Source organism: Haliaeetus albicilla, chromosome 11, assembly GCF_947461875.1.
Source record: "Haliaeetus albicilla chromosome 11, bHalAlb1.1, whole genome shotgun sequence".
In the NCBI taxonomy this organism is placed as follows: domain Eukaryota; kingdom Metazoa; phylum Chordata; class Aves; order Accipitriformes; family Accipitridae; genus Haliaeetus; species Haliaeetus albicilla.
In genome coordinates, this window is record NC_091493.1 from 40,274,892 (window position 1) to 40,301,616 (window position 26,725).

The following is a 26,725-nucleotide window of genomic DNA, read 5'->3' on the forward strand; positions in this document are numbered from 1 at the left end:
CTGTTTTTTCCTTGTTTTGTGACTGAAAGGAACAGTAATTTTTAAAAGCACTGAAACTCAGCAAAACATGGTATAAAATCCCAAATATGCTTTCCCCAAAGATTTTATATTCTTACAAATTTCTGATTACGCCACAGGTTTTCTGTCAGGCTAAAATGTCAGTGAAAATAGATAGAATTAGACTTTCTTCCCTCCACTCATCCTAAATCATCTGAGATGCAACAATCAGTAAACAGAGCTGAGGTTCTCATACTTCTTGCGGTGCCTGTGAAATCTTTTTGAATTGCTCTTAAGACGAACCTATAACTGTTAAGATGAATAAAATGTGTGATCTTGCTTCACGATCATACCCTTTGTTTGGAATTTTGTTAAAATACCTCTAATTTATTCCAAAAGTTTGTTTCTAAACTATTTTTCTCTCTGATAATGTAGTCAATTAATAAGCATTGAACAGATAAAGAGTGAAGAAGACTTTATCAAAACTTTCAAATACATCCTCCACTTGCTGCTTTTCAAAAGTAATTGAAAAACAACCATATTGTTGAACAATGAAGATTTAGGGTGGTCTGAGAACAACCTTAAAGTTGAATCTCTTTTTAGGTTGCCTGTGACTCTATTATGGTGTCACACACCGCCTTCAGGTCTTTCCCAGGGTGGCTATTTGTGCAACGTGGTAGCAATTTACTTTACGTCAACTGGAATTTGTTTATAGAAAGCATGTAGTTTTACATTGTACTTTTCCTTTGTTTTCTTCAAAAGTACTTACATGCCTTTGTTTTCTTAGAAATATTCTTTGAGAAAAGACAGTAACTCAATAGAGGTATTAATATTTTATTTTGGTTTAATTTCTGTTTTGCTTTTTGCGATTTCAGATAAAATGTTTTTGATGATTAATGTGTCAATAAGAACAGTAAACATTCTTCAGGATGCTTTATGACCATCTTTTTAACAGCACAGAGATAAGACAGTATTTTGGATTATTTTTTTTCTCTTTCCGCATCAAAAGGATGTAAGTATTACCAGACAAAACAAAATAAAATATTCACTCTTCTTATCCTGTTCCATTTCTCCACAATGTGATTCCCTGTCACCAGTGGTAATCCTGGTTCCAGTGGCATGAGTTGTAACAGCTGCATATTTATGGGCAGTGAGCTTGAGAAGTGAAAATCTAATTTCAGGTTGACATTATACCTGACTCTTTTCAATAGACTATCTTGACAAATGTGAAGGAAAATGGTAATATGTCAGTCCTGAACAGCAACCTGATACAAATGGTAAGAACTACATAAAACCTGCCCTATCGTACCTTTTGTTTCTTTTTTAAGAGTTTAAGTGACCTGCTGTTACTTTATGGTGTGACCATTCCTGTGTCAAGCTCCTTGGAAGAACTACTGCCTTGATGCTGCTTTTGAAGCAAAAGATTACATCGCAAGGAGAGGGCACACTGCCTGCCTTCCCATTCCATACGCCAAATCCATTCTAGCGCTGAGTGTGGGTGCAAGCCTTTGAGACCTCTTATGTCCAGATTAGCCTTTTTTCCAGCTTTATGTGCTAATATATAAACTCTTATAAAGCACTGGATTTCTTTCTTTATTGTGCAAATTACATTGGACTGTAATCTCTAAGCCTTTTCTTCACTAGAAACAGAAGCTGCATTATTTTGGTAATGCAAATGTTAATGATGGTGAAGATAAACCTGAGGCCTTGTTTGAACTGGCAGATTCTAGAAAACTAACAAAATTATTCAAGATACAGATTTTCTGTATGACACTAAACCCTTTTATGGATATCTTCTTGCAGAATTCAAGTGGGCCTTTGGTAATCGCATCATGAACCAGGACCTCTTCTGAGTATCAGAGTTACCTCCGTATTTAGGTAGAGCCCTGGCTAGCCTTTTTGATTTTACTTAAAAATATACCTGAGACACACAAATTTCGGGGCTGTTCTCCTCGTTCACAGACGACAAAGCAGTCGGAGGTTTTGCTTTCCGCTGACGCCACCAGCAACAGGTCACGGCCGCGCAGAGCCATTACCGAGTGCAGCAGGTGTGGATAATGGAACCACCGGCCTCATTAACAAAACGCCTTCATTACTGCATACGAGCCTATTAACTTGAGATTTACGTTCATGAACGCGCACCGCTATTTCTCAGTAGGACCGAAGGCTGCGACGGGGCGGGGGAAGCGGCCTCCCCAGCCTACAAAACACCCTCCCCTCAGAGGGCCGAATATCAACCAGATGGAGTAAAACCGAACAGCGATTCCCTTCCTGCCGCCTCCTGCGCTGACCGGGGATGGCCCGGCCCGGCCCGGCCCGGCCCACCATGGCTGCCGCTTAGCTCACGCCGCTGCCGGGCCGGCGTTGCGCCTGCGCGGGCGGACTGCGCATGCACTGGAGGCGCGGCCGCTGTGGCGCATGCGCGGGGGCCTCCCCACGTGACCCGGCGCCTCCCCCCCCCCCCCCCCCTTCCTGTGGCGGCGGTCCGGTCATGGCGGCGGTGGCGGGGGAGGTAGCGGCGGCGGGTTCCGTCGAGCAGTTCCAGCAGCTGCTGCAGCAGAAGGACAGGTGAGGGGGGCGGGGGGGGACGGGGCCCGGCCCGCCGGGTGCTGAGGGAGCGGAGCCCGCCGCCGGAGAGACTTTTCCTGACTGGAAGGGCTGGCCTCGCCGCCTGCAGCGTCTGCCTTTCCACACTGCCCTGCTCCCCGAGAGAGCGTGGGCTTCCCGCCGGGTGACTGCAGCGGGTCCCGAAACCTCAGGCCCTGCGGGAATAAAGGGCGCTTTTGGATTTTTGTCCCGGTCTTCCCCCCAAACGGGGCTCCGCGGTCGACTTCGGGCGTTTGGCGCGAGTTTCGTGAAGGGCCGCTGTCTCCTGAGGGAAACGGGCCCGGTGCTGGCTCAGGGCTGGGCAGAACCTCCGCGGGGACATAAAATAAACTCCTCCAAACAACCCGCAGGCCGGAGAAGGGCTTGGGGTTTGCTTCTTGAGAGACTGTTTTTTAAGCACCCGTATTCTCAGGTGCAGCTTATGAGGCTGTAGGGGAGCTCGGGCGTTCTGACGGGGAGGACTGCTGCAGCTGCAAAACCTTCTGTAGGGGATGGGAGGCCTACATGGGCAGATTGGCAGGAAAATTATGCGAAACAGAATCTGCATGCAATATAAGGATTTTATTTTTCTCCCGAGCCCCAAGGTGTCAACAGAACAAACAATTAGTGTACGACATTTTCAGTGAAAACAGCAGCTTTAGGTTGTTTATTGAGAAACAGCGAGAAACTAAGTGGTTCATCTTTCATGCAACAGGGCTGGTTTCTCATTAATCTGGTTTTATGTGCTGCTAACACGTAACAGGGCTCTCTTTCCATTGGTGTATCTCGGCATGGACCACTGATTCTCTGTAGCCACTGGGCTGTGGCTTGTGGTCTGGTGTTGGAAGCCTTGGGCGCTGGTCATGCAGGGGAAAATTGTGCACATGTTCTGCTTTGGTAGGAAAGAGTTGCAATAGCTACTACTATAATTAAAGGTGAACAGGTACTCAAGTGCCTTACTGAAGACAGAGAGGTTTGGTTATGAAATTTACTTGTTTGTCTTGTTGAATCAGAGGTGTAGTAACTATTATTCTATCTCTTAATCCACTAGCTGAGTGTGTATTTAACTAGGTCTTGTAAGGCACATTAAAATAAGGGGCTGGGTCAAAGACATTTCTACATTGTTTAACTGTTGCATTAGCAAGTGGCCCTTAAGTGAATAAGGAGAGAAAACTGATTAAATGAGTGGTTTAAAAAGGATGATGAAACTACCAGCTTCACATTTGTAAAGACAACATAAGGAAATATGGAAAAATTTTGATTATGGGAAGAAAAAATTAGATTCTTTGAAACTTGCTGCATGACTTTCAGTTTTCTCTCTGGAATTATTCTTCAACTGAATTGTTATGTGGGGACATCCCAGAGGAAAGTCACTCTCACACTCACTGAGGCGTACTGAAATGAAAATGGCTTCAGGAACAAATACAATATTTTGAAGTTATTTTCAACAAAACCCTCAGTAATTCTCTCATTCCCCTTGTCCACAGAACATGATTCAGTTTTCTCTTTAATGGACTTGATTGTTTTATGCGTATTTTTTTGGTCCCAAGATGAATTGATAGCACTGATAACTCTCTTCCTCTACTTCATTTCAAAATGTTTGGCTTTGGGTTTTCTTGCTGCTAAGAAACCAAACAAACCTGTGCTCACAGAGCATAACAAATCCCTCAAATAATAGATTTTTTTTTTTAACTATCTCCCTGTTTCTGGATGGCTGTAGATGTTTAAAAATACCCATTGGCTGACTTCAGGTACCTATATTTAGATTATCAAATGTATTTGAAAATCAATGATAAAAAAAAAGTAGTTTTAAACATTCACTTAATAAAGTGGGAAAGGAGAAAGTTTCTTCAAGGAAGTATTTTTCTCTTGAGAAATAAAGCTTAAGAAAAAAAAAAGTGCTGAATTTTTAAGGCTATTTTACTGCTAATTTTTTTTTCAAATGGGCTTCCTGATTTTTCCAAACTAACAGAATTACCACTAGTCAGCTGCAACTGCCAGCATTTTATGTTGACACTTAATTTCATAGGAGTTCTTGTTTCAGAAAATGAATCTTTCTGACACCGAGTTATTAGTAAGCTTTGCGTTATAGAACAAGTGTAAATTTCAAGTTGGTTTTTTTTTTCCAAAATGAACCTAGATTGTACAGTTGCAAAAGATGAACTGAGCCAATATCTTCATACTTACAAAATACTTGTGTCTTGGCCCAAATGGAGGGTCACCTACAGAGTAATTATTTTCTGCATATCCCTACCAGGGAATGTCATGCTATTTGGTTCTACAGTCAATAGACTCTTTGTTTTAAAGGTCTACTTTATGAGTCTGTCTCAACCAATTTTTTTTTAATACAGTATAGAAGCAAGACCTTGGGCTTTTTGTATCTCTGCAGAAATTGTATGATATGGCCTTCTGATGTTTTTTCTGCTACTAAAGTTTAAAAAAGTTGTATTAAAGAAAGTTAACTTTATTTTTGGGCCCAGAGCTTTTCCTCCAAAATGTGAAATATGATACAGGAAGAGAAACTTTGGGACTTGTCATAAGCTTTTTGTCACGATCCTCATTTATAGATAATAGTAGAGATTTTAGAAATATATTGGTTGAATGTAAGAAATACTTTCTTTATAATCACTCATGTGCTTCATTTTACTGACTCTCTATTTTCTTAATGTTTTTAATTACTCTTGCTATTTTTCAAGCCTAATTTGAAGTGCTCAGATACCAACAGGGCAGTCTAATTGCAAAATTACACTTGTTCTATGAATGAATTTGTCAACCCCCACCCCCCAAACCCTTGGCGCAAATTAAAGTATGTTGTTCATGAAGATAAAAATTAAGTGCATCACAGCTATGTGTTGGTAAGGAAAGAACAGGCTGTGATGGAATGAGGGTTAAATAACCATATGCTTATTCCTCCTCTACTTGTCATGAGCTGACATTCACGTGATCAGATGTGTCCCGCTATGCACACTAAATTAAATTGAGCACTTGTGAAATACTTCTTGGTAGCAGGGGAAGAGTATGCATTCCTGCGTTCAGTTAATGGAAGGAAAGTGCATCAAGTTAGTTGTTAGTGCTTTGGCCTGATGGGTAGCCACTATACTAGTTCTATGTTCTCTGTTCTCTTTTCTTCCACTATTTGTTTTTAGCCAGTGGAAGATTTCTCTTGTCCTACTTGTAGTCTAACAGATGTAAAAAATATTTTTTTAAATGTACAGGCATTGTGCAGTTGCAATGACAGCTTGACAACTTCATTCTCTTTAGTTGCAAAATCTGTAATAGATCAAAGTAGAGTAGCCTGTTTTGCGAAGACTAAGGTAACATCACAAAACTTGATTTACAAAAAAAAATATAAAATTTTGTTCATCCTTGATCCATTTGTAACAACTTCCCTGAGCTCTTAATAGTGTCAGTAAACAGTGCATATATAAAGAACGATATTGGAGGAGGTCTCAAAATTGCTATTTCATGTGTAGGATGTGATGAACAAGTACCGGAAGACCAATCCTGGAGCAAAACTCTTGATTACTCTATGAATCAGAGCTTGGTCTGTCTTCTGAAATATTGAACTGCTGCTGGTTTTTTTCATTTTAGAATTTTCTGTCTGTTGTGACTGGGTGTTCTCATACATATAAATGACTTTCACATCCCCCAACCTACCTAATTATTTTCACCTCATTACTTTGTGGCAAAAAATGTTGGTTGCAGCATGATGTGAAGTGCTTGTCCCCGTTGGCTCAGAAGTCGTAATTAAAATGTATCTGTGTGAACTGACAGCTGTAGTAAAGTTCGGAAGACCTATCTGCTGTGAGGACAGATAAAGCTCCTGCACGAGCTACCTGTGCTGTAATCTGCCTCTTCATTTGCCCTGTAGCTGGGCTCCACAAAGAGCATTGCTATGAAAGTTTGCATGCTGAAACAGAGTTTTGCCATGACACGTGGTCTCAGGTTTCTCAAGGAGTCCATATCAAATCCCATCTATGTGTAAAGAGTAAATCACTTAAATGGGCCTTTACTGGGGTTTAAATGCTGGTGTCAGTTGTGAGCAGTGAAGTCAGTCCAAAGAAGCCTTACAGCTATTTTGTTGTAGTTAGAGAGATGGTTTGCCTTTGGGATCATTGCTGTTGATGACTCGTGTACAGGAGCGTTGGAAGAATCTATACAGGTGACAGCCCTGGAGAAGATGTCTTGAACTGTTCCTGAGCTCAGGTCTAAATTTGCGAGGCTGGTACTTGCAAAACAGAACTGCCTTGTTGTTCCATAAATTAAGTTTTTACTAGCCTGTAAACTTTGCCAGTTTTAATCGGCTTTTGAAGCAGAACCACACTCTGACTGATGGCATGATGAAAAATAAAAAGAGGCTATCCTATTATATTTCTACCAAAGCTTCCTATAATTGCTTTGGAAAATCAGGTTTATGAATTTTAAAGTTCCGTGTCTGAATTGAGTTTAGTGCTGTGTTCAGCATATGTGGTCAGATAACACAGCTGTTAACTGTTCAATAGGAATGTCGTACTGCCTGCATAGCTATTAAAATTTATAATGAACTTCCATTATTTAGTATTAAAAGACACTAGATGGCTTCTGTGGTATGGTTGACTTGATTTCTGTATCTCTAAGTAGATAAAAGTAGTATATTATATGTCTTTTATTCTTTATCCCCTATTATCTAGTGGTTTTGACTTCAGCAAACCTGAAAAATGGAATGGAAAATCAGATGCAAATATCTTGTTGCTATATCAAAGTGTGTGTGTTTAAGCTCATGAGAACTATCTCATGGTACCCAGCTTGATGGGATTTCTGTTCACATATGTGACTTCTCATCTTTAAATACTGTGTATAATCAATACCAAACCTTCAAGGGAACCTTATTGAAGCTGGAAGAAGTTGAAGCTAATAAAAGCAGAAAATAACATTTCAGCATAAGAATACTGTATTTTTAGAAAAGTCCCAGTAGACTTGCAAAGTTGCTACCTTATTTCCTGCATAAGTAGTAAAGAGGCAATAGTGGCACTGAGAGGAGAAAAGCAACGGCGCAGCTTCTAGCATGAAGCTGCTGAGCTCTGTTGCTCCCAGAGCTTCTGAAGATAGAAGGCTTGCCTGGGAAGAAATGCGGGATGCCCAGGAGTGATTCTGGCTGCTTGGCCTACAGGTGCTGCGAAATCTGCATCCTGTATTGTATGACTTGATCTTTAGTGTTTCTGCTTGTTCTGCTTCCTGTCCGACATTCGTATGGGATGACCTTTTACTATCAAAATACAGGATGACGTTTTTCTTTGTATTGCATTACCTTAACAGTGCTGGTTGGGTTTTGGAATGTTTCCTGAAAAAGCATTGAAGCACTCCTCTGTGCAAGTCATAGAAAGTGTTACTGGTTTCACTTGTTTGATTTTCTCTTTTCTCAGGAATGTGGTGTGGGTGGTGGTGGTTTTTGCATATGTTTTTGTTTGTGGGGGTTTTTTTTGCAGGGCGTATCAAACTTTTATATTGCATGATTCTTTTTTAAAAGTAAATGCTGTTACTTTTTTTGTTTTTAATAGGTCCCTTGTAGTTGTCCATTTTTGGGCACCATGGGCTCCTCAGTGTGCTCAAATGAATGAAGTTATGGCAGCACTAGCAAAGGAACACACGCAGGTTACATTTGTGAAGGTAAGTCAAGCAGTTGAGCTTGTTTTAAACAGAGAAGAGCCATTATTACAAAATATGGGTAAAGTTATTTTTGAAATTCCTTTATGGCTTCATGTTTGAAGATGTGAGTTGAACATATGCAAAAGAGGCATCAAAAGTCTGTGGAATGAAAGTTCTAGGTTCATCTTTCCAAACTTGGTATTGCAAGCTTAAATAATACTTTAATTTTATCATGCTGTTTAGAGAAAAAAAATAAATCAGTCTCCTAAGATAACAATGAAGGATTTTTTTTCCACTAGCTACTCCACCTAGCAAATAGTCTTTTAAATTTCTCTGTGCTTGCAGTGTCTCAGTCCTTCAGTTCTGTAGATAGCCATATTTTTAAAGCATGATTTTTATTGCTGGATTTGAGATTAATTTGGCAACACTGTTATTTTCAAGTGTGCTGGAGATTTCATTTGTTCCCGTGATGTTCTTTGTTAACTAAATAGATCTCAGAATTCATAGAGATTTTCTGTCTGATCTTAAAGATGAACAGTAATCTTCAACAAGTTTAAAGGAAGGTAAATTTAAGTCTGTGCAACACTGTCACTCTAAGATGACACTCATAGTGCTGGATGGTATAAACACAAATGAGATGCTATATATTTGTGAGATCATCTTCACATGCTAGTAAGGGAGCCAGTGTGGAGGGAAAAATGAATGCATTTCATCAATGTGCTGTTCGTTTTAAAACAACTTTCTCTTGTTAATGAGACACCTCTGTGATTATGAGGGCAGGGAGTAATGGAGCAGCCAGCTGTGTGTGAGTATTTTAATTTGATTTCTTAACAGCCTTTAGGTTTTGTGTTTGTTTTTTTCCAATGATTCCTCTCTCAGTTGGTATTTCTGTTAAACATAAGGGCAGAACTATGTTAATGGCAGTATTTTATCGCTTAGAGCTTCAGAAGACCAATTTTCAACATTTTGAAAATTCAAGATGCTTATATTTATGTAGAGTTGCTATAGCTTTTAGTAAGCCCAAGAAAGTTTGAAAACTCTCAGTTGTCTCTTTATTATTCATATATTACTTATTTATAAGGTTTATTATTCAGCTGTAATTTATTTTTTAATAACAAGGTTCCAAAGTGATCAAGTGTTGCAGAACTAAGATAATGGCACCTCATTTGCCCCACTCCCTCCTCCCAATATTACTGGTGTACTTGTTTAGAGAAAATAAGCTACTGAAAGACTTGGGTGAATTTTCTTGATAGAATTTTTTTTTTTGGGGGGGGGGGAAAGAAAGCTTCTCATGATGAATGTTTTTGATTTTGGAAGCTTCTTTGTGGGATTTGGTCTGTATTCCAGAATAGGAAGTCTGCCTTTTAATTGGGAAGAACCTGTTAACTCATCAGATGGTTACAGAGGACTGACCAAGAGTAGTGTACTGCCTTGCAAATCATAAAGTTACATTCTAGAATAGACCTAAGTAATAAATGAACTTCAAAACTGTCAGTAAATCTTGAAGTCTTTCTGAATGTAGTTTCTCATTTTAGTTGTTGCATAGCCTAACTCTAAGATCCTTGGCTTGGTTAAAATATGTCTGTATCCAGAAACAGTTAGAAACAATGTTTTGGAAAGTTGTACCAATAAGAGCAAGTTACTGAAATATGAAATTAAATCTGTTCAGTATGTGTGAACCTCACCAGAGTGGAACTTAAGTATCCAAGTAAGTAGGAAATTTTAGTGGAAAAGAAAATTAATATTATAGGGAGAAGTCATTTAATAATTTGCCACTTGAAAGAGAATAGGTAATTGGAATCTATTTACAGTTTTCAATTTATAGCTTTAGTTTCTCAGTTGATCCTGTTGGAGCGTTGATTTACAGAAGTAGAGGTGAAGCTTGGACTCTCAGTTTTGACTTAGTCTGCTGGGCTGCTTCTGTATTTAGTGAGCTCATTAAGAGCCTGTATAGCTGGAGCAAATCAAAACATGCTGTAATACTACAGTATTCAGAGGTTCACTACATTTTGGTTAATAGTGGAACAATCATGGTATTTTCTAAAATGCATAAGGATGGACAGAGACGGGCAGGAGCAAACTGTTAAGTAGCTCTCTCGATGCTTGTTCATTCACTGTATGGTTTGTGGAATAAGAATTTGAAAGGCTTTTTCTCCTGTGCACTGGATTGCAGTTTTCTGTTTGAAACATTTAGATCTATTACCACTTTTTTAACCATTAACTGCAGTTGTTGCAGAGCTAGTGTCTTAAACAGCCTTGTACTAGATCTTCTGTCACTCAAGTAAGCTTTTAGCCTATGCACAGAAAATAACAAATTTGAGTTAATTAAAAGATATATTTTCTTGACAAATTACTACACTATATAATTTCAAGGTATGCATTTGAATGCTGAATAAAATTAGAACCAATAGTTTCAACAAGCTTTCCACTCAATACTTGGTAGCCTTGCAGGAGTTAAAAATAAAATTTAGTAGACATCAATAGCTTATTGAAGAAACACTCCTTTTTTCTTCATAATTTGCAGAAGGCTGCAAATGTCAGTCATGATATACTGCCCCTTGAAATTAGTCAATAGAGCAAACAGCAAGAATTGCTGTGGGCAGAAAATAAGCACTGTAATCATGACATAACTGGGGTCAATGATTTATGGATTTCAATATAGTAGTAGCTGCATATGATTGAAAATTTACTAGGTCACTAGTGCACCAAAAATTTTATTCGCAGCCTGCGGGCATCTTTTGAAATGTGCAACAAAATAAAAACCTCTGAACCTGTTTTGACACTGTGTAGGCTCAGTGGATGACACGCCAACCCAGTGAGTCTCATTTAAATGCAAATGTGTCACAAACTTCTGCGTCAAATCCTTTTTAAATGTATAAAATGCCTAGAAGAACATTCTAGACAGGATTTACATCCACAGTCAAACTTTAAAGAAGATTACGAAAATAATCTTTTTCTCTGGGTTTTTTTTTGTTTGTTTGTTTTTTTGGTTTTTTAGCTGGAAGCTGAAGCTGTGCCTGAAGTATCTGAAAAATACGAAATTAGTTCTGTTCCAACATTCTTATTCTTTAAGGTAAGAGAAAATGGATTTAAGAGAAAATGGATTCCATGTGGACTCTTAATATGTATACTTTTTTTAATACTGCTACCAGAAGAGCAGAACCTTAAGTACTTTCTCAGTGAAGAAACACTTATGTATCTGATTTAAGTCTATCCAGTGGAACCTGAAAAAGTAGATAGAAACAGTTCTTACATTTAAGTCTATCCAGTGAAACCTAAAAAAGTAGGCAGAAATGGTTCTTACACTTTATACGTAATATTTCAGAGCTTCTTTAATTGCTTTGGGATCCTTACATAGTTTATATTTTAGTTGTCCTACCTTGTATTGGGTCAAAAAAATTTCAGTAATGTTTCCTTGTCTAGCCATACTTCTACAACATGGCAAAAACCCAAGTAAATAATCTTTTGGTAGAATTTACAAGTCCGTCTGGGTCACGTTTGCCTGTGATAATAAAATTAAAAATATTTTCTTTAATAAATTCTTCTAATAGCAAATTTGCTAGCATTAACGGTAGCCAGCCAACAGAATGGTATGAGTCTTGGAACTAAAGACTGGCCAAAAGATCAATACGCTAATCCACCCTGCATCTGAAAATCTATACTTTATATGGTGGTTTTACTATTCTTTTTATTACAGTACAAATTCTGAATTTAATCCTGTAACATGAGCCTGTGTTTTGGTTTCCTTAGAATTCTCAGAAAGTTGACAGATTAGATGGTGCCCATGCCCCAGAGCTGACCAAAAAAGTGCAGCGCCATGCGTCCAGCAGTTCTGTTTCTGCTGGCTCTAATGACAGTGTAAAAGAAGATCTTAATGTGCGTCTAAAGAAACTCATCAATGCTGCCCCTTGCATGCTGTTTATGAAAGGGTCTCCAAAAGAACCTCGCTGTGGTAAGCATTTTCTGAAGTTTGTGTTCAATGTGACAGCACTTGCTTTGGGCTAGTTGTCAGATTTACTCAATTTTGGGAAGATACATCCCAACAGTGTCTTGTATACCTGAAGTATCAATGAAAGTATTTTCATATTGCTTATAAGCAGCTAGAGAATTGCTGTTCTCTTAGTTAAATTTTGGAAATGGAATTGCAGAGATTAGGGGCTTTCTAAAGAATATGTGATGTGCAATGCTATCCTTGAACTAGGACACTTTTCCCGAGGTAGCTCAGTGTTTATTCCTGACATATTTTGTGCATCGAGTTACACATACTGAAAATGTAAAATAGTCTGAAGAGAATGTTTCAATTCAAGGAATAACAAGAATTGCCTAACATCTGGGATCACTGTTGCCATTTGGAAAAAGAAAATAAAACTATCCCAGCTGGTAAAATTTAAAGACCAAGTAGCATGTGTTTCTGCTACAGTGGAAATGCCTTTTCTTAAACCTAGTTCTCTTAACTCTTGCTCACTGTTTAGAGTGGTTGGTTCATAACTAACTTGAAGTGTTGATCTATATGGAAAGCACATGAACAAATATTAAAATGCAAAATTTGTAAGTACTATGAAGCTGCCATCCTTCTGCTCCTGCAGTCTCAAGAAGTTGCACTGATTTCTTTGCTAAGCAAACATGTATCCTGTGGGGCAAATCATATCAGCTACATTGCTAGGCCAAAGAGATGAAGGAATTGTGAAACATAACAGGAGAATAAGAAAAGAACTGGCAATAGGTAACTCCTTACAGCCAAGCTCCTGAAGAAAGGCCCATGGCATATATTTATGGAGCCAATAAAGAGATAACTGCTCAAAAAGTTAAATTGTGATGCAAAACCTCAGTTATTTGTGTCTAAAAACCAATAATGAAAACACTTGTTTTGTCCATCTGTCCATAAATTACAGTAGCATGCACAGGCTTGAAAGATTCGTCATAAATGTTTCTATATAATGACAGAGATGCATGTGAACTAAATGTTTTTAGAACATTTTGAGGAAAGAAATGAGGACTTGTGGAACTATACTTTTTGACCCCTTCTGGTAAGGGCTCAGCAGGTGCATCCTAGAGACAGAGCAGTGCTTCTTGTGTCTAGTCAGGAGTCTACAGATGCTTGGTTTGAACTGTTGGGTGTGGTGATTTATTGATGCTATATTCACATAATTGCCAAATATCCTTGTGGTGTGCATGCACTGCTGTTCTTTCAGCCATGGAAGATCTTGCCACAGTTTTAAGTATTAAATCCAGTTAACAGTTTCAAGGGCAGACATCCCCATGTAGCTGCTTCTTGTGCTTTCTATTGGACTGTGTCCAGGAAGTTTCCAAAAGTAACTGAGTGCAGAACTATGTAAAGGAAAATGGATGAAATATTATAAAAGGACCTAAAAAACCCTGATTTTATGTGTTCTGTCCCTTTATGTTAATCTGGAAGGATTCAAATTGTCATATCACCATGTGCTGTTAAAAGGGGGGAAAGGGAAGGATAAAGATACGGAACGCATTGATTTGGTGACGTGAGAATAATGCAGATTTGTGATACATGATTTGCCAAACAGCCTCTGCTAATTTGGATTTTATCTGGGAAGACATTCTATTACAGGAGAGCTGTTTACGCAGTTCTATATAGTTCTAGTTATTGAAATTGAGGATTTGGGTCCATAGACTAAATAAGAGTCTTTTCATTAACTTCAGGTGGTTTTGTGTCAGGACCAATGCTTGATAAATGAGGGAGCTGAGCAGAGTGGTAACAGTGGTGAAGCTGCTGGGTGGGCCTGTCTGGATTGAATTACAAAGAGCAGCTTTGGACTGATATTGTGTATATGGGGCAGGAAAGGAGGAGAGTCTGCTGTCAAGTGCTCTTAATTGGAGGGAGTTTAGTATGTACTGCCCTTTTCGAGAAGGAAGGTTTATGTGTAAAAGTCATAAAACAATATTTGAAAGAGAAGCAGTGGTTAAAGCATGTCAAATATATATGTCAATCTGGGCCATTTGCTGTAGAGGGTAATCCTGCCTTGGCAGAGTGAGAGGAGTCTTGTAACTTGGTCCAGGCTACTTCAGGTTGATGAAGCACTTGCTTACAGCTTGTGTGCAGCTTTTCTTATTGCCTCTGCCTTCCGTACCTAAGTGTACTTTCAGCTGCTTTTAAAATATTTGCATGCCATTTTACAATCTGCTTTTTCAGGTGTTGCTGTGAAAGGGTTACAGAAATACGAGAGGAAGTGCAAGATCCTGTATGTACTGAGGCTTCACATACTGTATTGGGCTTCTACTGTGTTGGTACCTGCACACTCTATTTTTCTGCTTCTTTTTCCCTTTCTAATTTCGAGGTGGCTGTTTCATTTCAATGCACTAACAGGTCCCAGAATCACTTTGGTAGAAATGGTTTCAGAAATAACCATAGATTTCAGAACTTCCACATTCATTATGCTGTTGTGTCGTAGGTTGGGATTCTAGCAGTTTGTGCATAGGCATTTGCTCCTACAAAGAGCTGATGAAGTTCCATCTATTTATGTATAGATAATTCTGTATTTGTATTATGTAGTAGTACAGTTATAGGTGTGTGAAAGTTACATACCATCATAGGAATTTATAGATAATTTTGCAGGAATGGAAATTTTGGCTTATTCAGAAGTAGACTCGGCAAGTCTACCTGTACGTAATAGAGCACTGCTCTGATGAGCTCCTGATATTTATGAGTGCATTTGAGGTGTCTACAGTTTAGCTTATTCAGATACACGTGCTTTAAGTTTAATTGTGTTGGATGCTAATGTGGGACTATTGTTAATGAACCTGCTGTGCTTATGCTGTGAGTTGTTTGGCAGGTGTGTGGCAAGCTGTCGGAGCAGAGCGTGGTTCTTGCTATGTCCATGGTGAGCTCAAAGGTGTTGTGCAGGCAGTGGTGAGTCTCCCCTGCACTGCTTGTGTGCCCAGGTTCTCTATTATACCTGAGTCAGCCTCTGTGTCGGCGTGATCAATTCATGGCACTGGCACACTGTTTCTCCTTTGGATTTCTGCAGGTGTTCGGTAGAGAGCTGGCTTTCTAAAGGGCATTGAGCAGAACACTGGGCAGATTTTAAAGTTACGTAGAGAAAAGACCCTTTACTGTTTCTTATGTGTTTGAATTTTTGATGGGAGAGCATTGTGAGGCTATTTGAAAAAAAACCAAAACCAACAAACAAAAAAACCCCACAAAAAACACAAGCAAAAAAAGACATCGAGGCATCAAGGTTTAGGATCAAGGCACCCCATGAAAAATGCACAGGAGGTACTTACCTAAATAGAGGTACGTTGGAAGTATTCAAATGTAGTGCAACACATGAAATAATCTGAATTTACAGCTCTTACTTTTGCAGTTAAATACTGTGCCTGCTTTAGATTGCTGTGGTAGTTTCTGGCAATAGTTGGGTGATGTTAGTAAGTTGGGTCCATTAAATTTCCTAGAATAGACAGTCTTTTTCAAGGTAAAGGTAATTTAACATTTTGTCAAAGATGATATGGATCTGTTATAACAGTAGTAGGAGTAATAGAAATAAAATTAACTAAAAGGAGCCATGCTTGTTTAAAGGTGAAAATACTTTTGAATTATACCTATTTTGATACAAATAATAGTCTTGCACTCAAGACTTCAGTGCAATTGGCAAGTAGAGGGAACCCTATCCAGCAGTGTATTTTGGGATAATCTTGTAGTTTGTAATTTCTTCCTTGGAAAAGCCAGCTAAGCATAGTGTAAAGTAAGGTTTGTGCCCTTGGCTATGTGTTTACTGGCAATTGTATGTGGGTACTATGTACGTTGTATTATTTCAGCGAATTCATTTGGACTGTGGCAGTATTTATTTGCTTCATCAATACCATAATTTATTTAGGGTGTTTTTATTGGTGTAGAATCTGGAGTGGCATTTGTGATCATCTAGATAACTGCTTAAAACATTTTGTTAGCAGTTTAATTATTCCTTGTAATGCATGTATGGCATTTCTTCAGAAATTCAACCTAAATCTTTTGTTACGAAAGTAAAGCTGTTCTGGCGCTTCATCCCTAAGCATAACACTTCCAGACTGCTACCATAACCCTTCAAAATGAAACACAACCAATCAATCTTTCTAGTTTGCATGTAATTGCCTACAGCTAAAATAAAGCTTTTTTTTTCCCCAGTTCCTTACAGTAGAAATGAGTTAATATATTGGCGATGGAATAACCATCAGCAATCAGCCTTTAGCTGTTTACTAATGAACTCCCAGATGTATGAAAAATTTCAGAATCTGTGTTTTACTTCAGGCTGTACATGAACTTAACACTTCAGTTGTAGAAAGAAAAGCAACTTAGATGCTGTACATATAAATACTGCTACTTCATATCTCAATAAATTGCAGATCATGAAAAGTGCAGAAAGCTGTAGTAAAAATCCATATTTCAAAAACTAATAGGTGGTCTTGCAAGCTGAAATCAAAGGTTATTCTTCTATGGCACTTTGATTCTTTTTCCCATTTAAAGCGTCTTTATTTTTCTATTCCTTTATTAAAGCCTTTAAGCATTGTCTTTTTTTTTAATATTTGTATAGAGGTTTTAATTTGTCTGCACAGCATTTGTTGGAATTCTTTGAGGGAATTGGTAGGATTGCAGGGGCATTTGAATCCAAACCAGAATGAGTTGGCAATGATATAACACACACATTATTATCACATTGATTTATGGACAAATTCTCATGGATCCTTTTTGCAAACCATATGATAGTGTTGTCTAGGAGGCTTCTGCTTCCTTAGAAGGGATGTGCATGCAAGCAACAGTGGCAGGTGTTGAAATACTGTAGGATAAAGACCACGTGTTAGAAATAAAGCAAAACTCCAAAATCTTTCAAAGTGTTGCAATGTGCTTAGTGTTTTTTCCTGATGAGCATAATTTTCATAGCAGGGCAAATAGCTTATGGAGGAACAGTGGAGTTGTGAATCAAGATTTGATCACCAGTCCTAAAGGTCAAGGCATTGGCTCCCTTGTGTTGTAAAGTGCAGCAGACCTCTTCTCATCTGTTTTCTTACGGAGTAAATATCTGGAACACACTGTGAAACATCCAGTAGGCTGATGTCTTCTCTGGAGGACTGTTTGTGCTTCCGCATCAGTGGCAGTGTTAAGTGAATGAAGATGACTTTGAACATCGGGCTAAGGTTTCCTTTCAAGTTACTCCATAAAGAGTGGACTTGTTGACATAAAGGGTACAGACTAGGTGTGGGTGGTGTGTATGTGTGTGTTTTGGTTTTTAAAGTGATCTTGAAGAGTTTCTGTAGAGACTAATGATTTAAAAAACTAATTTATCTTCTTTAAAAAAAATAATCAATGTTTCACTTTAATGAGAATGGTGAATTTAAAATAGAGTTGAAGGAGAATTGTTTGAAAGTGAAATTTCATGTGGGTTTCCCTCTAGTGTAAGAAGATTCAGGTGATTATGGACTGTAAATTCCATAATGTTAAAATTTTCATACACGCAACTCTTTACAAATAATGTGACTATTTTCTTAGGAAAAGGTGCTTAGTTACAGAAGGGAGAAACTTTTCTTCGCAGCTTGGCCACATAATATACTTAGAAAATCTGGATGTTTACATCATAATATTCAGTGCTTAATATCCTGCTGAGTGTTGTCAGAGTAGGACATAATGAAGATCTGTCATAAAGGAAAACAAAACATGGTATGAAAGTGTCACAAGGGTAGTAAAATAATATTAAGTACTTATGTGAACATAAAGATTTTAAAAAATAAAAAGCAGTCTGCCTTTTACCCTGAAGTAGGAAAGTACGTGATCTTAAAGCAAAAGTAGTAGAAAACATTATAAAAGCCAAGTTTCTAAGTTAAACTAGTGACACAGTAGTGTGTTTAAAACCTGGTTGCCACTTGGTGTGTCAACTTTATCCACATTTGGTGTAGGATAAGTTCAGTAGTAGTTGGAGGAAGAAATGACAGGGGTAGAGAAAGTGATGTGCAATTAGAGGAATGAAATGAAAGGTACTGAAGATGCTGTTATGGTCATTAAGAAGCTTTTATTCTTTGTGAATGCTCAGTGAAGAAGAGCTGGAAAAGGCAGAATAAGGGAATGCATTTAACTTTGCTTTAATTGTGTGTTGGAACAACAGGAAGGTTACTTGCTCTGTAGGTCTCTAAATAGAGAAGCACCAGACTTGCCAAGTTGTCCATATACTTTGGTTTTGTAATCACAGTAATAAATAAGGTTTTTGCCTGTTTATAATATTTGAGGATATTTACAGAGTAAAGAATAACACACTAGAGCTGTTTTGAACTTACCATCTAGAAGAATTGCATTTTTTAAATGAATAAGGTTTCATACAGACGTGGGAATGCTTTGTTTAAAATTATATGTAATTACTCTTTTTGTGCTTGCAGGTTTCAGTAAACAAATGGTGGAGATACTGAACAAACATGGTATTTCATTTAGCAGTTTTGACATTTTTTCTGATGAAGAAGTTCGTCAGGGTCTGAAAAAATATTCTAATTGGCCGACTTACCCTCAGCTGTATGTATCTGGAGAGCTTATAGGTGGACTTGATATTGTCAAGGTTAGAAACTGAGACATTTTTAATCTTGCTAGTTGTCAGAAGCACGTTTTTCTTGCTTTTTACATCTGATTTTTCTTCTCCCCAATCTCCCTAGGAGCTTGAGGCATCTGGAGAGCTGGACACAGTCTGTCCGAAGGCACAGAAGTTGGAGGACAGGTGTGATGTATTATGTCATTATTTTAAGGGTGTCTGTTTTTGAGGTTTCCTCTATGTTCATTTATATAGAGGGAACCCCTATATAAATTCCTGTTCTTTGACTTTATCAGAAGTGTGCCAAGATTTTCTTTAATTACAGAACAGCTGCAGCTGTTTAATATGGTCTGTTTCCTATACAGTAAGCATCACTTAATATAAAGCTATACTGTTCCAGTAGGCTTTGCTCTTATTGTATTTGTAGTTTTTAAATTTTTAATTATAGCAGGAATATATAGATTCCTTCTTGCCTCTCTTTTAAGAATTTATTCTTTAAAGATAACTGGGAAAATCATCTTTTAAACATTAGTAGCTTTTGTTACCTTCATTTAGTGTAGACTTCATAACTATGGTGTCACTGGAGAAAACATCTAGGCTTGTCTCCTCATTTTTCTTGACTACTCATGTCCTTCAGTTCCTGTTTTCTTTCACCTTGGCAAAATGAATATATGCTGCAGCAGTAGGAAGTGTGTTGCTTCCTGAATCAGATGTAGTATCTAGAAACCAATTTGTTGTCCTTTAACCTTCCCATTTGAAGCTTCACTTGTTTGAAATTCTGATGTGCCCCAGGCAGTCAAGCTCCAGATCTGACAAGTCGTTCTGTTTGAGAAGTTGCTAGTAGATGTGACTTTTTTTCTAGTTTTTATGTGAATAGTGCCATTAAGACATGCAAAGGGGGGCTGGTTTACCAAGAAGGTGGCCTGTACCTTGAAGGCAAATATGTTAGCATAGATTCCCACTTGCTGTCTGAGGATGGTAAGCACAAGTTTTACAGTGCTCTAGATGTGACTGGTTCTGGTTCTTTTGCCTTCTCAGCACAGTGGAGAAATAACTTAATGCAAGCCATTTCAATATAGTGATAAAGTAGTCGTACTTATACAGCTGTGTATTTACTAATTCATTTTTAATTTGTTCTGTGGGCTGATGTTTATTTTTTGTTACTCTAGTAGGGTAACTTGTAAATTGTTTCACCAAGGCCACAAAAAACAATCACTACCTTTTGCAATTTGAGATTAAATTATAGGTAAAGATGCGATTGTCTCAGTATGGCCTTTGAAAACCTTATTTTAGAAAGTTTCCTCTAGCCTCTTCCTTCCTTTTTGCAAGCTTGCATAAGCTGCAACTTTATTGAATGTATACATAGTTTTTTTGCTTTGCTTAATTATTTTGGGGAAAGAAGGTAATGGGAAATGTCCTCTGCTTACCTAATCTGTTTTAATAGATTAAAATTGTTGGTATAGCTAAATGTCTCCCTAAAGAAGGATCATCATCATCTTTTGAACAGGTGTGTGAAGTTTTTATTAATTTTATCAAATTTTGATGTAGAAGTGGCCTGAAGGAAAACTGGCTAAAAATTTACCAGATAAGTCACAAGTAGCTTCTTGTTCCCTAGTTCGTTCTTCGTCTTTCAATAGGTTTTTGTTTCTTGGGTTAACACATGATGTTTAGCTGAGGTCTGTCTTCTTTTTTCTGGTGACAAGTGGGAAGTTCTTTTTCCATGACACAGATTAGTTTTTCTTTGTAGCTAACCTCATACTTAACTTCTGAGCAACTGACTTCTCTTTCAAACTATATTCACTCTTACCAGTCACTCACAAGAAAAACCCTATGTGATAGTTAGTCAAACATGCTAAGAATTAATAGAATGAAGGGATATCAGTAGTAGAATCTATTTAATGCTAAATTATGTTCCTTTACTCAATGTTTGATCTTTTTCCACCAATTAACTATGCGTCTTCACTTGAAAATACCCTTGAAAATGAACTCTGGAAATCAGCTTGGTTTCATGAAACGGATCTGACAGCTGGGGAACCAGCTCAGATTACTGTAGCTCACCCTTGCTGTAGCTGTTAGTTTTGCTGTTGTTTTTTGCCCTAAAGACAACTTGGTTACAAAAATTCTTTTGAGGTTTACACATGCAAAGGCTGTAGGTCACCAACAAAACTTCATCTAGTTTTATTTTGCAAAGACCCTGGATTCTCCAGTCTAGAGTCTTTTTGCATTGTGCGAATCGTTCAAAGTGACCTTTTACAGAAAAGGATCACCTGTTATGCATTTTATAGAGGGTAGTTTGCCCTCAGCAGGCAACTGTTGGACGGGAGTCTTTGCTAACTTTTTCCATCAGTTGTCACAGAAAGCCTTTCCTAAAAGGAGAGGGAAAGAGGGGGAGTGTCTGAGGGTCGTGTAGGTAGACCAGAAGTGGGCAGGGCACAGTGAGGCAAAACAGACCTATTCCTGAATTTCAGGAGTCATTAGTCCTTAGTCTGTAAGTCCATAGATCTTATGACTGATGGACAATAGGTGTGGCTCTTACTCTGCAAAAGGCATTCTCACATGGAGAATAAGAAATGCCAAGTATTATATTCAGTATATATATAAAAAAAAGCAGTATGTCACTAAATATAGGCATGGTATTTAAAATATCCTAAAATGATGTTTCTGTTTAAACTTATTGCTGCTTGATACTTAGAGGTCAATCTAGAAAAGTAAATTGTTGCTCTAAAAGTAACAGGATGGTTCAAATTCATTCACTAGAGTTACTGTAAGCAATTTAAATGAATAGCCTTGCTTATAATAATGCTTTAAATGTATTTGGTAAATCTGTAAGGTGCTATCTTTCCACTTTTGCGTTTTGTTTTCCTATTGAAACAAAGGTTGGGATAATAACCGAGCTGTTTTATGTCTTGTCTTTTTATGCCTTCTGTAGGCTTAAAATCTTGATAAACAAAGCTCCTGTGATGCTTTTTATGAAGGGAAGCAAACAGGTAAGATTAAATGTTGCAGAATATATTATATTTAAACAGTTTTTTAAACACTGACAATTACCTTTTTTTCCTTGCTTTCCCTTCTTAATGAAAATTAATGGTGCTGGGAAGATTTGTCTTTTTATTTGGTGCTTCTATAAGCCAGAGAAGAGCAGTCCCTATTTTACCTGATGGATATATATTGGTAAAATGCTAATAGCTGTGTTACGGTAAAATCAGGGAATTTGATGCCCTGCAGTGACATCTGTCAATTGATCTACAATTCAGGAATGAATGGAAGAACTGTTCATGTCCTTTTGGTTTTAGTTATTGATTGTCTTTGCAGATAATGGATTGTCTTCTGATGTTCTGAGTGCTTGCCCCTGATGGCTAGCCTGCTTGAGGATTACAGTTTGAGTGTTGCCCAAAACTTTATCTCTGGATACATGTTTCTTGAAATTTCCCTCTATTGACCTAATTGGATTGGGTGTCCTATCCTTTTTAATTTCTCTCACTTTATGCTTTCACAACTGCATTTAAAAAAAGCTGCTAGATGTTTTTAAGGCTAAAGTATAATGCCACATACCATAAACGATCCACTTTCTCATGTGCGTGGAATGGTCTATGCCTGGTGTCTTTAAGCTGCACTTAATTATCTTGCTCACTGAAATGAAGGTAGTGACTGAAGACAGACAACTGCTAACAGTTAGGATTAAAATAATAACAAATGACTGTAAATGAAAAGGTCAGTCTATTGCTTTGTGTTGCATACTCAAACAGAGTAGCCAAGGGAGAAATTATTCCCTTCTGAACAGCAAGGCACTGCAGTTCTTCCTGTCAAAATTACTTGAATGGCACCTAACTCAGACTTTTCATTGGAGTGGTGTACCCTAAACAATAATTGTTGTTAGTGACTGCATGTTATGAGAGTTGTTTATATGGTATTTTTTTTAAAGGGTACAGAGGTAGGGGACTGAGCTCATTCATGTGACTTGTCTTTCCATTTCATTTTCTCATTAGTTCCCTAAGCCTACTCTGTGTATTAACAACAGATACTTTTAAGAGTGTTGTAGGCTGTTTTACTAAGCCATTTCATAGCCACTGGAACCCTGTGGATTAGGCTGACTCACTGAAACAGTGGTGATGAGCTAGATGGTCTTAGGTCTTCTAAAGAGATGCACTTTATCTCCAATAAAACCCTGTGTCTTGCCTATGAAAAGCAAGACTTTGGGCAGGTTGCTTAACATGCGTTGATTTTGCTTGAGCTACTGGTGGAGTGAAATCACCAATAAGAAGATTAAAAATTCAATATCTAAAAAATGATGGGTGTTCTATGTCCTTACACTGTCAATATGAAGAGTTTGCAGTAGATGCTTTCAATTACTAATTTCAGTTGGGAGTTGCCATACATGCAACCTATTTATCAGTTGACTATAGGTTGCTACTCTCTCCAGAATGGAAAGTAAAGGGTAGTGTGTGTCTGAAAATAAAACATGTCTATTTTACAAATGCATATAAGCTATTTATACCCATCATACCTATAGCTTTGGCTTTTCAAATGTTCAGAAAATAATCAAGCCTAACTAGTTTACGAGATAGCATTGCCAAACCCAGAAAACAGATTCACCTTGTATCATTTCATACCACAGCTGAGGAAAGTGTTTAATATTCTCAATGTTTTCATTTATTTCAGCAGAGTATGTAAAGAAAGAGACATTCAGTACTGTTTAAAGCTCAAAGAATATAAAGAGGAATGAAAAAGGGATTAGCAGTATTGCTCATCCAGTAAGGTCATCACTGGCAATAAATTGGTAATAGCTTTGCTGTAGCTTGAGGACCTGGAATTTTGTGGATTAAATATAGCAGATATATGTTTTAACATATGTGTGTTTTGCATTCTAGATGGCAAAATGTGGATTCAGCAAGCAAATTATAGAAATCATAAATAGTACTGGGTACGTAAGTCTTTTGGGTTTGTTTGGTTGTTTTTAATTGAATCTGGGAAGCTGGTTCTGTTTTAAAAACTACATTTTATAAATAAAGAGTTTGGAAAATACTAGTGGAAGACTTCCCCAATATAATTTTCTTTGTTCAAGAGTATTTTAAAATGTCTTTATGTAAAAGCGTATAGTGTAAATCACTACTACGCTTATTTGATACCAAGTCAAATATGGCGTGTCAGATATTAACACTGCTTTAGCACTACTATGTAGTGATTGTCTTGCTCGGATTGAGGAGTTTATTGCAACAGTGAATTTTTCTTTTTTTTTCTGTGATTGTTGACATGAAAGAAATCCTTCCACTCTGGTAAGCAGCACATCTTAGAGAGATCCCTCTTGATCTGTTTCCTTAATCTTGGAGCCTCTCATGTTATCTAGCCTCAGTTTTCCTCTTCAAAGCAGTTCTTTCTGTAGTGAGAGAGATTAGTATCATCTTCCTTTGAATAAACTCCTGTTTCATTTGTACTGCTAGTTAGAGGTTAAGCAGTTGTCTTGATTACTAGATGTTAGAATGGACTTTTTGAGATAACATAACTATATATCAATATACAACTCGGAAATCAGTAGCAGTTAACTCAAATCGTTGTTCCTTGTTACTGGCCCTAGTTCACTTGCAGGAATCTACATACTTGCTGGTTATTGAAGAGTGCTAGTTCTTAGAATACTAGGAATTGCATACCAAAACTCATACATGAATCAACCAGAAATCAAATTTATTTTTGTGTTTTTATGCAAGTGGTATATGAAGATGGTGAAATAGCTGCAGCTGGTTGATTCCAAACTTCCGAAGTATATGTGTGTGGTGGGGTTTTTTTGGTGTGTTTTTTTAATGTTTAAGCTAATAGGGAATGGAATTACTTTGAACACATTTTTTCCAATCGGAGCCTAAGGTATACATTTTAAATATGTGCATTATAAGGAGTTTCCCATGAAATGAGATATTTTTTATATTGCAGTTCTTGGTGCATAAGGTGTTGATTTTTGAGGGTCTTAGATTGCAAAACTACACAGTAGATGATTTTGTTGTGTTTGTTTTTTTTCCCCCCTAGTGTTGATTATGAGACATTTGACATACTGGAAGATGAAGAGGTAATTAAGCTTCTCCATCATTGCGGATTTCATTGTTGCTTTTACTGAGGTTGAAGTTTACATATAAGATTATTTTTCTTAGGTGCGGCAAGGATTAAAAACCTATTCAAACTGGCCAACGTATCCTCAATTATATGTGAAAGGTGAACTTGTTGGAGGGGTGGACATTGTTAAGGTAGGAATGGGAGAATCTTGTTTGTGATGTAAATTGACCATTTGTTTAAAACTGTAGAAATGTGTTCTGCCCATAACATACAGAAATTCCTGTGTAGTGGCCCTAGATCTTGAAACCAAATGACTTGGTTGCTTTTACTGTGACTTCTATTAGCTCAACATACAGTTGAAAGGAGCTCTAAATCTCTAGCATTCTCATATGCCAAGATTTAGCAGTGAAATGTATTTTCTTGACAGCAGTCAGTTACTGCTACTGTAAAGACCATTTTTACCCCATGGGTGCATTTTTACAGGTTTCTCTTCCTAGTTTTACTTCTGACATTGCTTTTCTCAAATAAGGTGGGTGAGACATTTCTTCCTAGCAAACAGTCTCATTCCTGGAAGAAAGTAAGGTTTATTGTAGTTGTTTGAACAGACCCTGAAGCAACAAAAATAGATCTGCATCTGTAACTGTGGTTTTTGATTTTTGTAACAGAGCAGGCACAGTGTTCTAAACCCCAAATACTCTTGAGCCCATTCTTGTCTGAATGTTTTATAGCCAGTTCCTCAGACATTGTAACTCCTGGGAAGATACAATCAATAAATCTCATTTAGTTCTAAAAATACTAGTATTACTTAAATTATATAGATTACTTTAATTTTATTTATTTAACAAGTGTGTGGGTTATTTCAGTGATCAGTAAGTATAGTCTTGGGCATTGCAGAGATGCTGTGAAATACTTCTCTCACTGGTATTTAAATGTAATTTGTCTGTTTGCATTGTTGGACTGTATTCACTTCACACTGACTAATTTGTATGGGCAGATGAATGTTGGCAGTATTTTAAAATGCATTCCATAATATAGCAAAACATGTAATAAAATTGAGACAGTTGTTTCTCTTGAGATGTGGGAAAAGAACATATACTCCACAACGTGTTATTTTAAAACTATTTCCTGGTGTTATCTAGCTCTTGAGTAAGTTAACAGCCTTATAATTTGAATTTAAGTCATCAAGGTAATATGGGGAAGCATGTCTTTTTTAGAACTCCTACAACTCTCTTACTGTCTCATTTTAATGTGTAGTAGTAACAATCTTATCAATGGATGGTCATTTTTTCATTTTGTGGAAGGCATTTTGGATGTTGTAAAATTTTGCGTATGCCTAAAATGTATCATGAATTACATCTAGAAGGAGATATACCATGGGATTTACCGGGTAAAGTTGACAACAACCAATTCTTTTGAAGGTGTATCTTTTAACTAAGTAAGTTTCCTGTCTTACTGAATAGACACAAAACAGAATTTAAATAAAATGTTATGAACTTCAGTGTCTTGGTCAAGAGGGACCTCTAGTGGGTCATCTAGTGCATTCCCTTAATAGCCAGTGGATTGATTTCCTTATCCCTAAACTGTCCCTGTTGAAATCTTGTTAGCATAATCACAAAATGTACATAAAGAATAATTGCTGTATATATTTCTTTACAGGAACTAAAGGAAAGTGGTGAATTGTTGCCTATTCTGAAGGGAGAAAATTAATGGAAAAGGACATCAATGGGAACAGAAATACTTTGAACAATTACTCATTTATAGATTGTATTGGAGCAATACACAACTTAGCCTTGTGGAACTGATAAGGAGTAAATAAAGACAGCTTATGTACTCTGTATTTTGCAAGACCATACTACATATGAAAATGTGTTTCCACTGAAGAGACAAAAATGTCAAGATCTTCAAATACAATTAAAATGTAATGCTAAAGAGCTTTGGGTTTGTTATTACACTCTTTCTGTGTA

At 37.4% G+C, this 26,725-nt stretch overlaps 1 protein-coding gene across 1 annotated transcript; it reads left to right on the top strand.

The window, feature by feature from the left end:
* Nucleotides 1-2,427: 2,427 nt before the first annotated feature.
* On the top strand, nucleotides 2,428-26,692 carry GLRX3 (glutaredoxin 3). The gene is made up of 11 exons (XM_069797261.1): nucleotides 2,428-2,565; nucleotides 8,121-8,229; nucleotides 11,207-11,281; nucleotides 11,959-12,160; nucleotides 18,580-18,752; nucleotides 18,847-18,908; nucleotides 21,652-21,709; nucleotides 23,591-23,643; nucleotides 24,738-24,777; nucleotides 24,860-24,952; nucleotides 26,418-26,692. Exons 1-11 carry the CDS (start codon nucleotides 2,489-2,491, stop codon nucleotides 26,466-26,468), a joined length of 993 nt encoding a protein of 330 aa, XP_069653362.1. The 5' UTR covers nucleotides 2,428-2,488; the 3' UTR covers nucleotides 26,469-26,692.
* The last annotated feature ends 33 nt before the right edge of the window (nucleotides 26,693-26,725 follow it).